Raw genomic sequence first — 16772 nt, forward strand, 5'->3', positions numbered from 1 at the left:
TACTCGAATTCAGTGGTGTTCAGTATTAGAACATTGCATAGAATCTTTTCGAACGCACTAAGAACAACGAAATAATGCTCAAGGCTCTACGCCTGTTCACACTTCACACTAAAATAATTTGACATAGGGTTAGAATGAGCATTCGCTCGTTTGATGGAAATGCACCGTTCGCGTTACTGCCAACATTATTGTCAACTAGATTTCCGCCCGCGGCTTCGCCCGCGTTTGCAAAGGAAAACCCGCATAGTTCCCGTTCCCGTGGGATTTCCGGGATAAAAACTATCCTATGTGTTAATCCAAGTTACCCTCTATATGTGTGCTAAATTTCATTGTAATCGGTTCAGTAGTTTTTACGTGAAAGAGTAACAAACATCCATACATCCATACATCCATACATCCATACATCCTTACAAACTTTCGCCTTTTTAATATGTATTAGATAATTGTCAAAAAATGACACTTGTAAGTACTGCAAAAAGTACTGGTAACGTAGACAGCAGACAGCTACTTTTGACAGATCTGCTTTCGCTTGCTGTTCGCAATTATTATTGATTGTTTTTATTTTTTATTTACAAACAAATTCATATTTAAATAGAAATAAATTGAAAATGGCAAATAATATAACACTATACGGACAATGTCGCTGCTGTCTTGCGACCGGCAATCATAGAAATATAACGAAGGAATATTATCATAACAGTGTGAGAGAAGTTTATATGGATATCTTTTTGGATTGTTTTAATTTATCCGTAAGTATTACTGTAAAGGAGTTGTTTTATTATGAAAGAGTTCCTTTAAATGAAAGTGGTCACATTATATTCACTACACAGAGTCCCTTTTCTCTGTCCATATGTATGCTTAAATCTTTAAAACTACGCAACGGATTTTGTTGCGGTTTTTGTAATAGATAGAGTGATTCAAGAGGAAGGTTTAAGTATATAATTTATTAGGGTTTAAATACAGCGGGCGAAGCCGCGGGCGGAAAGCTAGTGATTGAGATATTAGATTTGTTACAATAAGTTGTGTAGTATAAATTCATAATGAATTCAGTTGTTACGATTTACGAATGTCATATTTATTTGCTTCCTTACTCTTATAATAAAATAATTTCGATATAAAACTTTAAATAAAATGATCACAGTACACAATACAACAAAAATAAAACACCTCATAATCATAGCATAACAAATAGTAAATAGTTTTTAAATTACATCAGTAAACACAGTATCATTAGTATCATACTATGTTTATATATGTTTTCCGGAAATCCCACGGAAACGGGAACAATGCAGGTTTCTCTTTGAAAATGCGGGCGAAGCCGCCGCGCCGGCGGAAAGCTAGTATAATGAATAAATTGCATTTAAAATTCTTCGTTTTTTAAATTTCTTAGCAAATTAATTGTTCACTTCTTTTTATTCCAGCTATCTACAAGTAATGAAATAAGTTCCTTAATATGTAATTCCTGTATTGAACAATTACGAGAAGCGAACAAATTTAAAACAATGGTCGTGAATATCGAACAGAGACTTTTGTCCATGACCGATAAAGATACTATATTTATAAATGGTAAATATTTATTATTTTTACATTTTCTCTCCGTAAAACTTTCCTCTTACCTCAAAGAAGATTATAAAAAAAGAATTAACAAATCGGTTCAGCCGTACTTGAGTTATGCACTTTAGGATTCATTTGCGATTCATTTAATATATAAAATTCCCGTGTCACAATGTTAGTTACCGTACTCCTCCAAAACGGCTGGACCGATTCTCATGAAATTTTCTGTGCATATTGGGTAGCTCTGAGAAACGGCCAACATCTATTTTTCATACCCCTAAGGCCTAAATGATAAGAGTAAGGCAGAACAATGTTTGCCGGGACAGCTAGTTTTTATATAAGATTATGTTTGCAAATATTATATAGGTACCATATTCTTTTCAATCAAACTTTTCATCTAAATTGGTGCTAAAGTGAAAGGGTAACAGATAGACGGACATATTTTTACTTTTTTATACAATAAGTATGCGTGGAGAGAAACAATTTTAAAAAGCAAGTAGGTTTTGAGCACACGTGTCAGAAGTGAAACTTCTTTGGCAAGATTCAAAGTCACCAAAATCATTGCCTTGTTGTGTAGGTATGTTTGTTACTCTTTCTCACAAATACTACTGAACCAATTACAATGAAATTTAGCACACATTAATAGAGGGTAACTTGGATTAACACATAAGATAGGTTTTATCCCGGATATCCCACGGAACGGGAACTTTGCGGGTTTTTCTTTGAAAATGAGGGTTGGAAAGCTAGTAAAATAAAATACCAAAACATCTTAATTATTATTTCAGTACCAAACAACATGCATTCAGACATCGAACTAGATGTAAAAATGGAGGGAACGTTGAACATAAAGGCTGAGCCGAGCAGTGATTTGGATAATGACGATAATTCAGATGATCCCGATTTTGAAATGAACGACTATGATGATAGAGGTGAGTATAATAATTTATAATTCGAGAGCATTAAAATGACTAAAAATTAAAAAAAAAAAAATGTAATGTGGTGTAGGTAATAATCTAAGATCCGGCAGCAGGATTAGTGCGTTCATCGTTATTTTGCTAAAATCAAAAATTTATTTATATTTATAATTAGGAGAAAGAATTAGATTTTTTTTAAAGGGCGTGAACGAATTTTTTTTCAAAAAAATTGAAATTATTGAATTAAAAATACTAGCGACCAAAATAAAATTTGGGTTTTAGCTAAAAAACGATGAACGAACTAATCCTGCTGCGGGATCTCGTACTATAATTATTTGGCTTCCATATCGTATCACATGTTGTACTGTTTTGACTTTCCTGAGATTTATTGTATATGTATATATGACACTGGACACATTATATGCCTTTTAATATATTATATTATTCTTATTTATATGTTTCTGCCGTAATATAAATTATATGCATTTATTTATTTATTATTAAGATTTATATACTTCCTTATCTATATATTTATTTTAAGTACCTAGACTTAATTCTTTTTTAATATTAAGACGAACCGCAATCGCCGGTACAGCCTGAAAATCAGCGCTGCTTTTGTGCAGCATTTTGCTGAGGCTGTCTCCGTTTGCCTAATTGTAAGATAAATTTTATAATGTGTTTGGCTGTGTTTTTTTTTGGCAATAAATTTCTTTTCTTTCTTTTCTTTCTTTCTTTCTTCTTAAAGTAGCTATATTATTTGGGTTGATTTTTCTTCATTTTTTGCAACCTTATTTTATTTTGTGTAAGTCTTATTTCGAAAATAATAAAATACATATATAAATTACATATGATTAATCAATATTTATTATTTAACATCATTTACTTCTCTCTATCTACTGATAAAAGTCACATCAAGATCGATCTAGCCAATTCAGAGTCTAGCTAAATGAAAATACTGAAATGTATTGTCTTATATAATTTGAATTTTTTCATGTCTTTTAATAAAAAAAACGATTTTTTTAAACATTCATTGGTTGTGGTGTAATGAATTTTATATTTTTTAATTTATACTAATATTATAAAGCTGAAGAGTTTTTTTGTTTGTTTGAACGCGCTAATCTCGGGACTACTCTTCTTCTTTCGCTGATAGATAGTCCATTTATCGAGGAAGGCTATATATGATTTATTTATTTCAAAGTCAAACTCAAACTCAAACATTTATTAATTCAATTAGACTTCTTCCAGAAGCACTTTTGAATCGTCATTACATTTTTTAAATTTACCACCGATTCGGAAAGCAGTATCTATGGAGAAGAACCGGCAAGAAACTCCATAGTTGCTCTTTTAAATTCATGTCCATATACAATATAATTTTACATTAAATGTTACTTATTTCTAAATACATAATATATATTATCATATTATGCTATATATCATCACGCTAAGACCAACAGGAGCGGAGCAATGCAGGTGAAACCGCAGGGCATAGCTAGTTATTAATATAGACAAATATATTTTCAGATGATTACCAAGATGATTTGAGCGATGATGGGCTTATACAGGGTGAGGCTGAACTGCAAGCCCGGTTTCCAGAACCCTTCCGATTGCCAACACGGGACACCCTGTATAGCAGTGCTTGCGCGGACTTTGTTAGGCATTTGGATCTGATGAAAGGTGAATAAATAATATGATATGTTAAAAATATGTAATAATTTTTTATACTGAAATAAAATAATACAATAAAAAATAAAGATATAAGGCCACATCATTCATATTCACAAAAATGCAAAAAAGCAAACACATTGTATATAGAAAAAAAAACGTAAAGACCCTTTTTTAACGATTTTAACTTTAAATAAATACACAAATTCATAATTTTTTAACTTGGTTTACAAAAATAGTATTTTTTACAATTTTTGTCTGTTTGTTCGTTTGTTCCCGCTAATACCAGGAACGGCTAAAACGATTTTGATGGGACTTTCACTGGCAGATAGCTGTTATTATAAAGAGTAACTTAGGCTATTTTTATACCGATATTCCCACAGGTACATTAGGATTAAAAAAAACTCAATAACGCGCGCGAGTGAAACCGCGGGGCGCAGCTAGTCATAAATAACACTCTGTAGAATTAAAATAACTATCTGTTACAAGTACAATTTATTTTTTCAGGAAAAATAATCACAGCAAAAATGATATCAAACCACGAATCTAAAAAAAACCGTTTGGCCAGCAAAAAGATTTACAATATAAAGAAAATGGCGCAAATACTCAACACATCGATGATTCTAGAAAATTCCAACGTCACACCATTCATAAGCAGAAACCGTTCTGGCTTTCCATGCTTCTATTGTAGGAGCATTTACGATGACCTACTAACTCTAAGAGAACACCAACAGAAAAGTCACTCTAAATGCGAAATTAAAAAGGCCCTAAGCGCGTACGGGGCGGAGTGCCTAGTCGTATATGTTGATATAGCTGACCTAAAATGTACCCTATGTGACCAAAAGATACCCAATTTAAACGAATTAAAAACTCATTTAATTCGAACACATAAAAAGAAAATGCACACCGAATTCACAGATCGGGTCATACCTTTCAAATTGTACCAAGAAAGTGATAATAAATATGAGTGTCAATTGTGCGGTTTTACCTTCGAATCTTTCGGTTCTATAGAAAGGCACATGAACGTGCATTACAGAAACTATGTGTGCAAAGAGTGTGGAACGGGTTTCGTGACAAAAAACAGGCTCCAATGGCATACAAATAAGATACACGTGGGTGGAAATTACCCGTGCGAAGTTTGCAAGAAAGTCTTCACGACGCAACAGACACATAAGAACCACGTGGATACGGTGCATAAAATGGTTAAAAGATTCAAGTGTCCGCATTGTAGTGAACGTTTTTCGGAATATTATAGTCGGCAAAAGCACTTAGTGGAAGTGCACGATGGACCCCCCTTGCAGTATAAGTGTAATGTTTGTGACAAATCGTTTGACAGACGGTTTATGCTATCAAAACACTTAAAACGCGTCCATTTAGGAGAGAGAGACTATCAATGTCAAATGTGTGCGTACAAATGTTTCACTAAAAATGAGTTGAGGGTACACATGGTTAAACATAACGGTAAATTAGAGTGCTCAGTGTGTCACAAGTCGTACGCAAGGAAGACAACGCTAAGAAAACATATTATGAGGATACACAATAATAAATAAATAATAAATAAAATTAATTCAATTCAGGCCACATAGCCCATAAAGTGTTAGTAAAATCTTATCCTAGTGTTAGTATTACAATTACCTATTACCTACATACATTTATTACTACAGCTTAATTTACAAATCCAATGCTTACTAATGATATTATCCGAATAATTTAACACCTTTAACACAATATTTGAATTTTTACGTATACGGTCTCTAATAGAAAAAATCTTTTTTTCTCATAATTGCATAAAAGTCATTTACTCTATACAGGGTGTCCCACTGTTGGTATACTAAGCTCAAAGGAGCTTATAGTTTTGCATACGCTGAGTACGTAAAAAATACTCATAAAATTCCAGACACAGCTTTTTTTCAAATAGATGAATTCTTAAAACTGTGTACACCCATAACAAGCAACCCGCCCAGCCTTGCTAGGAGCACGTGACCTATCGTTTAAGATTATGTTTTCATAGACAAAATGCTCACATTAGCGAAGCGGTATATGCCGGATGCGCGAAGCTAGAGAAGAGAACACGGATTTTTAGGAAAAATTTATCAAAAAATGTTTGATGTAATTTTGTTGTTTAAAGTATTATTTTCGTGATCAGTGTATGTAAAACTACAAGCCCCTTCGCGCTTAGTATACCAATAGTGGGACACCCTGTATAATGCAAACATCAAGGAAGCACTACAGTAACGCGGCAGGCCCATAAACATCCTAAAAGCATTGTTATATTGAACTCAGAATGTTCATGGTCCTACGCGTATAATTAACCCAGAGGTTGCTCGTATAAAAAGACTGACAATACGAGGTAAAAAGAAGCTTTTTAACATTTCTACTGCACTGCTTAAATCTTCTTATAATCATATTAGATCGTACAGCTAAACCTCGGCTTTCTCTCTCTATGTCAACTTCGTCGCTTAGAGTACCTACTGGTGACAAAGTGACCTAAATATTTAAAATTTTCTACAATTGCTAGTTTCGTTCCGTTCAAATAAATAGGTGGGATGTTATCGGGACCCTTTCCCGAGCGAAATACCAAGACATTACTTTTCTTCTCATTGTACAGTCAGAAGCATAAATATATTACCATTTGCAGATTAGCAATAATATCTGTCATAAGAACGGCTTCAATAATATCTGTCTGCCCGTATACAGCAAAAATATCTGACATTAGTAGGCAGCATAATAAAGTGACATCAAAATTATGTGACGAAAATGTTACAGCAAATAATTGTGACAACCTCTCGAAGCATAAATATGTGACGTCACCTAGGAGGCAATAATATCTGACACAATTTTATATTTCCGTATTGTAAAATATAATTGATTCCTCACAAAAAGCATAAATATGTGACACTAGCTTTCCGCCCGCGGCTTCGCCTGCGTTTTCACATAAATACCGTAATAATATATAATGGTAATTTTGGGATAAAACCTATCCTAAGTGTTAACCCAAGTTCCCCTTTATTTGTCTGCTAAATTTTATTGTAATCGGTACAGTAGTATTTGCGCTTAGTATTTGCGTGAAAGAGTAACAAACACACACTTACACATCCTCACAAACTTTCGCATTAATAATACTAGATTAGTAGGATAGGAAGTAGGATTATAATAGGACTAGTAGGATAAGATAGGATGGGATTTTAAAAAGGCAAACCGTTATTTATTGAATTAGTGTTATGTATTTTGCTGGGGTAAGAATATGAACAAAAGACACATTATATTTTGTAAATATTTTTGAAGTGAAACTTCTTTATCGGGGGTGGACAAAAATTTTGTGTAACATTTTTGCGTTACGCCGCGCGCGTGACATTTTTGCGTTACGCCGTACTCGTGACATTTTTGCGTTACGCCGTACTCGTGACTATATACATTATACATGTTATATTAAAGTGATCAGCAAAATCAAAGGGTTTGTTTTAATTCTAATTCCAGTGAATTTCTAAAAAAAGTAAATAAGTAATTACATCTATTTTTCTAATACTTAGGTGTAATAATGGTATTTATTTTTCTAAGTTATTTATGATTAACCTCACTTTTTGATTGTATTTTTCAATACACTAACACGCGGGTGGAATTATGGTATCAATTTTTTCTAATACTTGAATGTTGATTGTGGTATTTATTTTTCTAAAATTGTATTTAAAGTTAACCTCAGTTTTTGATTGAATTTTTTAAAACACCAACACGTGGGCGAGATCATGTTATTTATTTTTCAAGTTATTTAAGCTTAACCTCTGTCATAATATGTATATACTATGTGCGTCATTAATTTCTGACTGTTTCGAGATTTCGACATTAGGAATTTATATTTATTACCTCTATTGTTCGAACAAAAATAAGTTACCGCCTTTAAGAACTTGCCGACAATGTAAGTACAGTATTGTTTCTTAGAAAACATTTTAGGAGTATACGATAATAAATCTATGACTCACGTTAACACGTGTTTGCTTGATTGGTGTTCAATTATGATTTTGTGAATTCAATATTTATAAGAATAAACCTCAAACTCTTTATGTCCAATCAAAATCCGCCTAAGTCGAAATCCTTTATAAGTTGAAAACTCTATATAACTCGAATTTTTTGGCGTCTCCCTTGGTCTTTTGAACTACCGCACGAGCTGAGCGAGCGAAGCGAGCGAGTCGCGGCAGTGGCCGGCGTAAATATTCAAATAGGTAGCGAGGAGCGAAGCGACGAGCATCTTAGGTTAACTTTTGAACTACCGCACGAGCCGAGCGAGCGAAGCGAGCGAGTTGCAGTAGCGGCCGGTGTAAATATTTAAATAGGTAGCGAGGAGCAAAGCGACGAGCATCATAGGTTAACTTTTGATTTTTGAACTACCGCACGAGCCGAGCGAGCGAAGCGAGCGAGTTGCAGCAGCGGCTGGTGTAAATATTTAAATAGGTAGCAAGGAGCGAAACGACGAGCGTGTTAGACTAACGTATTTCTGTAATATTGTATACAAGCTGTGCCGCGCTGTTTCACCCGCGTGGCTATGCTCCTGTTGGTCTTAGCGTGATAATATATAGCCTATATTACTCGTGGATAATGTAGCTTTCGAATGGTGAAAGAATTTTTAAAATCGGTCCAGTAGTTTATGAGCCTATTCATTACAATCAATCAAACAAACAAACAAACAAAGTTTTCCTCTTTATAATATTACTGTAGATAGTAAATTATTTTTTGAAAAATAAGGTCATAAAGAAGTTTCACTTCTTACGTGTGTACTCTAGTACACGCACACATTTTTTTTTTTTTAATAAAATTACGATAATATGATAACTTGCCATAATTTTCGATATTCAATAAAATAATAGCAATATTATAGGCTAATTATAAGTAAATGAAAATGAATAACGGAGCAATCGTGTCAAACGCCGCTAACGTCAAATATAACAAAACATGTGACAAAACAATTTCTAAATAATACAAGAAGGTTACACTGAACCTTCAAATAAAATAGATCTACCCAAGTGGGCATTCATATAAGTATATGAATACTTTAATTTTGTCATGATATGATATCCTTCTAATACATATTAATTATAAATGCGAAAGTTCGTGAGTATCATGTAAGGATGTTTGTTACTCTTTCACATAAAAAAGAGAAAATGGAATTTAGCACACACATAGAAGGTAACTTGGATTAACGCTTATGAGAGCTTTTATCCTGGAAATCCCACAGGAACGGAAACTATGCGGGTTTTTCTTTGAAAACGCGGGCGAAGCCGCGGGTGTTAAGCTAGTAGGATATAATATCTAGACATACAATATGTAGTATACAACGACGGCACATATTAATTAATATGGTAATAATGTTTTAAAACAACGTAGTTAAAATAAAATTTATTTATTTTGTATTAATTCAATATTAAATTGAAAATAAAATTGTGTCAGATATTATTGCTTCCTAGTTGATGTCACATATTTATGCTTTTTGTGAGGAATCGATGCAAAATATAGAAATATGAAATTGTGTCAGATATTATTGCTTCCTAGTTGATGTCACATATTTATGCTTTTTGTGAGGAATCTATGCAAAATATAGAAATATGAAATTGTGTCAGATATTATTGCCACCTAGTTGATGTCACATATTTATGACTAGCGGTCCGCCCCGGCTTCGCCCGTGGTACATATTTCGAAATAAAAGGTAGCCTATGTTCTTTCTCAGGGTCTAAAGATTATCTGTGCCAAATTTCATCAAAATCGGTCCAGTAGTTTATGCGTGAAAACCATACATACATACATACATACAAACCTTTCCTCTTTATAATATTATTAATTTATTAGTATAGATTAGTATAGATTTGTATGAGGAATCGATGCAAAATACAGAAATATGAAATTGTGTCAGATATTATTGCTTCCTAGTTGATGTCACATATTTATGCCGTGAGAGGTTGTCACAATTATTTGCTGTAACATTTTCGTCACATAATTTTGATGCCACTTTATTATGCTGCCTACTAATGTCAGATATTTTTGCTGTATACGGGCAGACAGATATTATTGAATTTGTTCTAGTGACAGATATTTTTGCACATCGCCCCCTAGGCATATATTATTGCTCGTGACTGTACATTAACCCGTGTTCGCTAGCAAAATTTTGACATATATCTACCAGTACTCTAAGACCCTTGATCGAGGGGCTAAGGAGCACCATGTCGTCCGCGTAACTTATGTTATTGACATTAAACCCGCCGATATGACAGCCGGCATGGGCTGAACTCAGCTCCTCGATCAGTGCGTTGACATACAGATTGAATAGGATCGGAGAAGTCAGTCCGCCCTGTCTTACACCACAGTTCAATATGTATGTAAGTATCTGAATATGACCGCTGCCACTTTACAACATTCTTTTGGTGCTGATACCAATATTTCAAGATACGAATAATACTATTAGGTACACCCGCGTTAAACATTTTGTCCCATAACTTATTGTACACAACTCTATCATATGCCTTGCTTAAATCTAGAAAACACGCATACACAGAAGTTTTTCTAGATTTATAATAGTTAACGCAGCTTTTCAATGCAAATATCGCAAGATCCGTAGATAAATTTTGTCTAAAGCCAAATTGACGATCATTAATTTTTACAGTCTTTTCTAGGTAGCCCAATAAAATAAATTCAAAAACCTTTGATAACACAGTGACCACTGATACCGGTCTATAATTACCCATGTCAGAAAGGTCACACAACTTACTTTTAATGATAGGCGGTTTTATAATGATAGGCGGCTCGCTTGTGCGGTGTGCGGGCAAGCGTTTGTGCACAAGTGTAGCTTGAAAGGACATATTAAGACTCACCATGTGGAGTATAATTTGCCGATTTGAAGTTTTGGCTCAAAATTCGTGGTTATGAGACTGTTAAATATGAAAAAATTAAGACAATACGGATATTTGAAGTGATTTACTTGTTATGTTGTTTATACCCATCACGTATTAGAGCATTATCTATATAAAAAATCAGAATTAAAAAATGTAACAAAAAAGACCGAGCACACGTGTCAGAAGTGAAACTTCTTTAGCAAGATTTAAAGATATAAAAAAAGTCGTCTTACTCCATGACGTGACGGTATTTCCATGACGCGACCTAGAAATTTTACTCTTAACGCGCTACAAGTTTCAGTTCTGACACGTGTGCTCGGCGCACACGATCTTTTTTTATTTTGTTAACTTAACATGGGCATGATATTTTGCGAAAATTAGGTGCTTGGTACCTAAATATTATTTATAAAATATTATGTATGATCAAACTTTGTCTTTAGCAATACAATAAATTCTATAACTTCCAATAATTAATTTAAGGAAAAGTGTAAATAAAATGAAAACTTAATATTTTTAATAAAAATTTTAATGAAATGAATTGTTTTATTTAAGTAATTTGTAACGAATCATTGGGGATGGGAGGATGGAAGGACGCCTTAATCTACATTCTACACTAATATTATAAAGCTGAAAGGTTTGTTTGTTTGTTTGAACACGCTAATCTTAGGAACAACTGGTCTGATTTGAAAAATTCTATATACAGACAAATATAGAAAAATTCTATATAATTCTAGGCTATAGACTTTATAATTATCATAACGCTAAGACCAACAGGAGCGGAGCCACGTGGGTGAAACCGCGGAGCGCAGCTAGTTTTTAATAGAATGTCAGTTTTTTTAAAACAAAGATTTTTGAAATACAGTTATTTATCCAGAAAATCAATATCCAGATTTTTAAAAATTCATATTAACCTAATGCAAATAAAATAAACGATACCCAGAAACTGAAAAAAACTAAATCCGTTGAAATTCGGTTTCAAGATACGGCAAAAAAATCCGGCCGTACTGCAAAATTTATAATTTCCGGAGCAATGATATAGTTTTTTTTATTCTAAAACTGTTCAGGCATGAGACCGCAATCTCGCCTGATGTTAAGCGCCGCTGCCGTCGACTTGGTTAGCATGCCTGATCAAAGAGCCTATTCGCATTATAGTGCATTTAATACATGCGCGCTCTTGCTAAAAAAGAACCAGATGGAGTTTACTGTTTACACACGGGATCTCGATACGAGGCTACGACAGTGCAAGATGTGCTGTGTGAATACTGTGTGTGCCAATTTCTGTTTTATCACTACATAGTATAAAACAAAGTCACTTTCTCTGTCCCTATGTCCCTTTGTATGCTTAAATCTTTAAAACTACGCAACGGATTTTGATGCGGTTATTTTTAATAGATAGAGGGATTCAAGAGGAAGGTATAATAAGTAGGTTTTAGACAAAGCGGGCGAAGCCGCGGGCGATAAGCTAGTAATTTCTATAATTCTCATGACAAAATGTTATAACCAAACTCTTCTGAAGCGACTTGACGACTTTCTTTTTTTACGACTTTTTGGAGTTTATTCGGTAGATAAAGATCCGAGAATAAGTTGTAAACCGCTAGGTAATTATGTATTATTATTCTCTGTTCCATAATACTCGGGTACCACCAGAAGGACGGTACCCGGATCTTTGGAAGGCTTACGTGGGGACACGGATCCAACACGCAGAGGCCCTTTCGAGAATTTTAATGTGTTGTGGGACACCAGCCGCAGCCTGCCCATGACTGCACTATAGAGATACAGCCCTAGGCAGTCCGCGGCCGATGTAGGACTATTGCAAGATAAGGGAATAAAATAAACTGGGCTATGGAATGGGATGTTAATGGACCGGAATTAAGGACTATGGAAGACTATGGCACCTGCCTTTCTACTAAGATATAGCAAAAAATTGTTGGCAGGTGGTGACTCGCCCTCTCACTGTATGGGCCCCCGAAATAAGTCGCTGCAATAGTGCGACAAGGGGGCAACATATTGTGAGCAGCTAAGGGTGGAGAGGCGTCCCTGGACTTTAAACTACGATCACGCGCTCCCTGAGGGTCCAGCATCACGTGCCCACTCGCCACTTACGCTTCGCATCCACCCTTCGAGCTAAAAGCTCTCGCGACTCCACTCTGGCCGGCCGGTGAAGGCAAGCCAGAGGTGGGGGTCCTGTCCTCGTCAGGCTTCACTCCGACCGGCCGGTGAAGGCAAGCCGGAGATGAAGACAGGGGCCTCCCTCGGGAGCGCTCGGTTCCCGCGGGGTCGCTACTCCCCGACACCCCGCCACTAGGTGTCCTGCGGGTTGACTGATTGCACGGGTGGAATATCTATTGTCACGTAGACAATAGATATTCCAACCGTGGGCGATGGGGTCGTCACATCCCTACGCCCTAATTATTATTATTATTATAATGTATGTAAGTACTGGCAAGCAAGTGGCATAATATTTCCTGGAACAGTCATTTTTTGCAGGTAAGTACATATTTTTGAACCTTGTCTGCATTTTTTCATAAACTTTTCGATTGTATGAAATACAAAGAAACTTAGAGTATATATTACAATAGTATAGAGCGCGTGTATTGCACAAATTGCTTAGTGCGCATCGTAGGCAGATGAGCTATAGGGTGTCTTCCGATATGCACTGCGACCACTGTACAGTGTGACGTCAATTCAGTATACTGTGAAGCCGTTCCTTTATAGCCAGTTATACTGGTTACGATTTAAAACGGAACGCAATCCCCTATACTGTCAGCCGCAATTTTTGACGCAGCATTCAAATGAGTGTATTAGAGGCTGTTTTCCAATTACAGAGCATAATGCGACTCAGTGGCGCACAATGCCGAATTATGCTGATGCTTAATTGGAACGTGAAACGCACCAGCAGGTTGCGCTAAGTTCAGTGTTGAAAAAAAAATATATTCATAGAGTTAGCAATAACCTCATTAATGTGTAAATAAAGTGGTATACATAATAATTGGTTGAAAACTATTAACGGTTATTTTAAGTAATTTGGATTTTGATTATTTCATTAACATTTTTTTCATTGTTTGTACCTTCATCCATACTTATATTTATTTTTTTAACACAATTTGAATTAACTTTGATTATTTCGAAAAAACTACAATGAAACGAAAGCTTTAAATTTTTTTCCAACAATTAATAATTTGCTTAGTGCGCATCGTAGGCAGATGAGCTATAGGGTGTCTTCCGATATGCACTGCGATCACTATACAGTGTGACGTCAATTCAGTATACTGTGAAGCCGTTCCTTTATAGCCAGTTATACTGGTTACGATTTGAACTGTAATTGGAATTGTATAATGACTGTAATTTGCTCTAGTGCTGTAATTGGAAAACACGGAGAGTTTTCTAGAACATAAAAAAAAAACTGTTTTGGAGTACTGTCAAATTAAAAATACATATTTTAATTAATATTAATTGTAAATTGAATTTATAATAGTAAGTACTTTTTCATAAAAACGAATAAAAAAGAACTTTCAGCTCGTATTGAACATTTTCAACACAGTCTAATAAAGTTAATTTTTGCAATTCTTCCATTGTTTTATTTATTAATCCAAACTAATTACATAACTTTAAAATTTTCTGATTAAACTGTAGCTTTGTTTATAAGACGTTAGGCACTCGAGTGGTTTTGACTGATCACGTGATCAAAGTACTGCGAGTACCTTAATACCTCGAAAACGCCAGTGCTCACAGTAGAATATGGCGGCGATTTATGACGTCATATATTTCCCTAGGGTACTGCGGCAGCTTAGATTATTGCGGCAGTATACTGTATACTGGCAGTCCATAACGGAACGAATTTTTCTACAGTGATAGCACTAGACACCCATAGATACTATATAGATGTGTGTGTGACAAATAGGGATGGGTAGGTATCAAGTAGGTATCAATTGCGTGTTGAACTATCGATAAGTTATGTAAATAAATATGTATCATAAGTAAATTTTATGTTCAACTAGCGGTCCGCCCCGGCTTCGCCCGTGGTACATGTTTACGTTTTCTCTACATAAGAACCATCCTCGTACTTCAAGGAATATAATAAAAAAAGAATTATCGAAATCGGTTCAGCCGTTCTCGAATTATGCGCTTACCAACACATTTTGCGATTCATTTTTATATATAAGACTAGCGGTCCGCCCCGGCTTCGCCCGTGGTACATATTTACGTTTTCTCTACATAAAAACCATCCTCGTACTTCAAGGAATATAATAAAAAAAGAATTATCGAAATCGGTTCAGCCGTTCTCGAGTTATGCGCTTACCAACACATTTTGCGATTCATTTTTATATATAAGTTATTAAAGGAAAAATATATGAATAAAGTATAAATATGTAATTTTAAATTCGTTTACCAACTTAAAAAAGTTTGTTTATTCCATTTGAATATTTCTTGTATTAATTATAAGTACTTTAAAAAAATATGTTTAATTGGAATATCAGAAAAACGTGAGTACTTCTTAAATAATAAAGTTAATAAAATAAAAGATCGGGTTAGGAATGAGCATTCGCTCTTTTGATGGAAATGCACCGTTCGCGTTACCTACTGCAAACATCATTGTCACAGACATGTATCAAGATAGACTAAGCGAGTGTATGTACTTCCCGTGTCCAAACTAAGATTATGAAACTTACTTGACGCTGGCCTACACTCAGTCCGCGCTTGCAGTTCGCCAAGGAAAGACGTGAAGCTGAATAAAGTAAAATGCCGAATTACGCCGTTATAAACTGTAGAAACTCCACAGCTGTGAGTGGCCGAGTTAGCAGAGATGTTTCCTTCCACCGGTAAGTAATTTTCTAATCAGAATATGCACTATTTATTTTAAAATCAAATAAAGAATATCTGTGGAAAACGATCGTGACAAACACGGATACCAAATCATACGAAATGATTCGGAATACATTGCGGCTTTTACTTGGCACGGTAAAGATCGAGTCGTATGATAACAAGCAATGAATAGCGTCTTCTCATTTTTCTGTTTTCATTTTTCTGTCCAATTTTGTGGTTAGTGATGTTCATTTGATGCAACAGTTCTCGATTCTAATCGATTTTATAATCGAACAGAAAAATGATAATTTGAAGGAGCAATTTTTCAGAAAAAAAGGCATAGATTTTTTTTGTCATTAAATACGACTTGACCTAGAACTTTTAAGTATTTTAATACAAAGGTACTAAAATAAATATTATGACATGGACGCCATTAGTTAAAGTGTCATCTTGGGAGTTTTTTAAGAAAACTCCTTATTGCTTAGACTATGTTTGTTTTTTCAGTTTTCCAAGTAACCCGAACATAAAAGAAAAATGGATTGATGCAACGGGACATAAAGATTGATTGATTGACAGTTTCATTACTTTCTTTCGATGGCCTCTCTAGTACGTAGTACACGGTAACTCAATGGGCATATGTAAGAAAAAGCTTAAACACATTAGTTTACTTGTTAGAATATTAAAAGGTTTATAAATTTATTTTATCATTCCTCTGTCTATGGTAATTATCATTTTTCTGTCTTGAATCGATTTAGTAATCGATTACGATTCATTTATTTAATTACCTCTTAGACATAGATCTAGTTTGATCTGATTTCTTTCGATTTACTTCGATGGGATAGGACGATACTAGAATCGCCGCGCGAGTGGCGTCCTAATCGATTTAGCGTAAAATGAAATTACCATCACTAAAAAGCGCTCGTGACGTCATAACGCGTCAAGGTCAGTACAAAAAATATGACAC

At 34.7% G+C, this 16772-nt stretch overlaps 1 protein-coding gene across 1 annotated transcript; it reads left to right on the forward strand.

Moving 5' to 3' along the window:
• The first annotated feature begins 512 nt into the window (after positions 1-512).
• On the forward strand, positions 513-11526 carry LOC149896166 (uncharacterized). Its single transcript, XM_090117781.1, has 6 exons — positions 513-749; positions 1422-1566; positions 2340-2483; positions 3990-4142; positions 4638-5669; positions 10902-11526. The coding sequence occupies exons 1-6, from the start codon at positions 609-611 to the stop codon at positions 11009-11011; spliced, it is 1725 nt and encodes a 574-aa protein (XP_089973907.1). The 5' UTR covers positions 513-608; the 3' UTR covers positions 11012-11526.
• Positions 11527-16772: the final 5246 nt, after the last annotated feature.

This window comes from Colias eurytheme, chromosome 29 (assembly GCF_061535395.1).
Source record: "Colias eurytheme isolate Ceu_HAF_F1 chromosome 29, ilColEury1 Martin Lab GWU primary, whole genome shotgun sequence".
NCBI classification, from domain to species: domain Eukaryota; kingdom Metazoa; phylum Arthropoda; class Insecta; order Lepidoptera; family Pieridae; genus Colias; species Colias eurytheme.

Coding starts and splice junctions, on each gene's coding strand:
- LOC149896166 (XM_090117781.1), top strand. CDS start 609: ATGGCAAATAATATAACACTATACGGACAATGTCGCTGCTGTCTTGCG. Junction 750..1,421: donor TGGATTGTTTTAATTTATCC/GTAAGTATTACT, acceptor TTTTTATTCCAG/CTATCTACAAGTAATGAAAT. Junction 1,567..2,339: donor AGATACTATATTTATAAATG/GTAAATATTTAT, acceptor TTATTATTTCAG/TACCAAACAACATGCATTCA.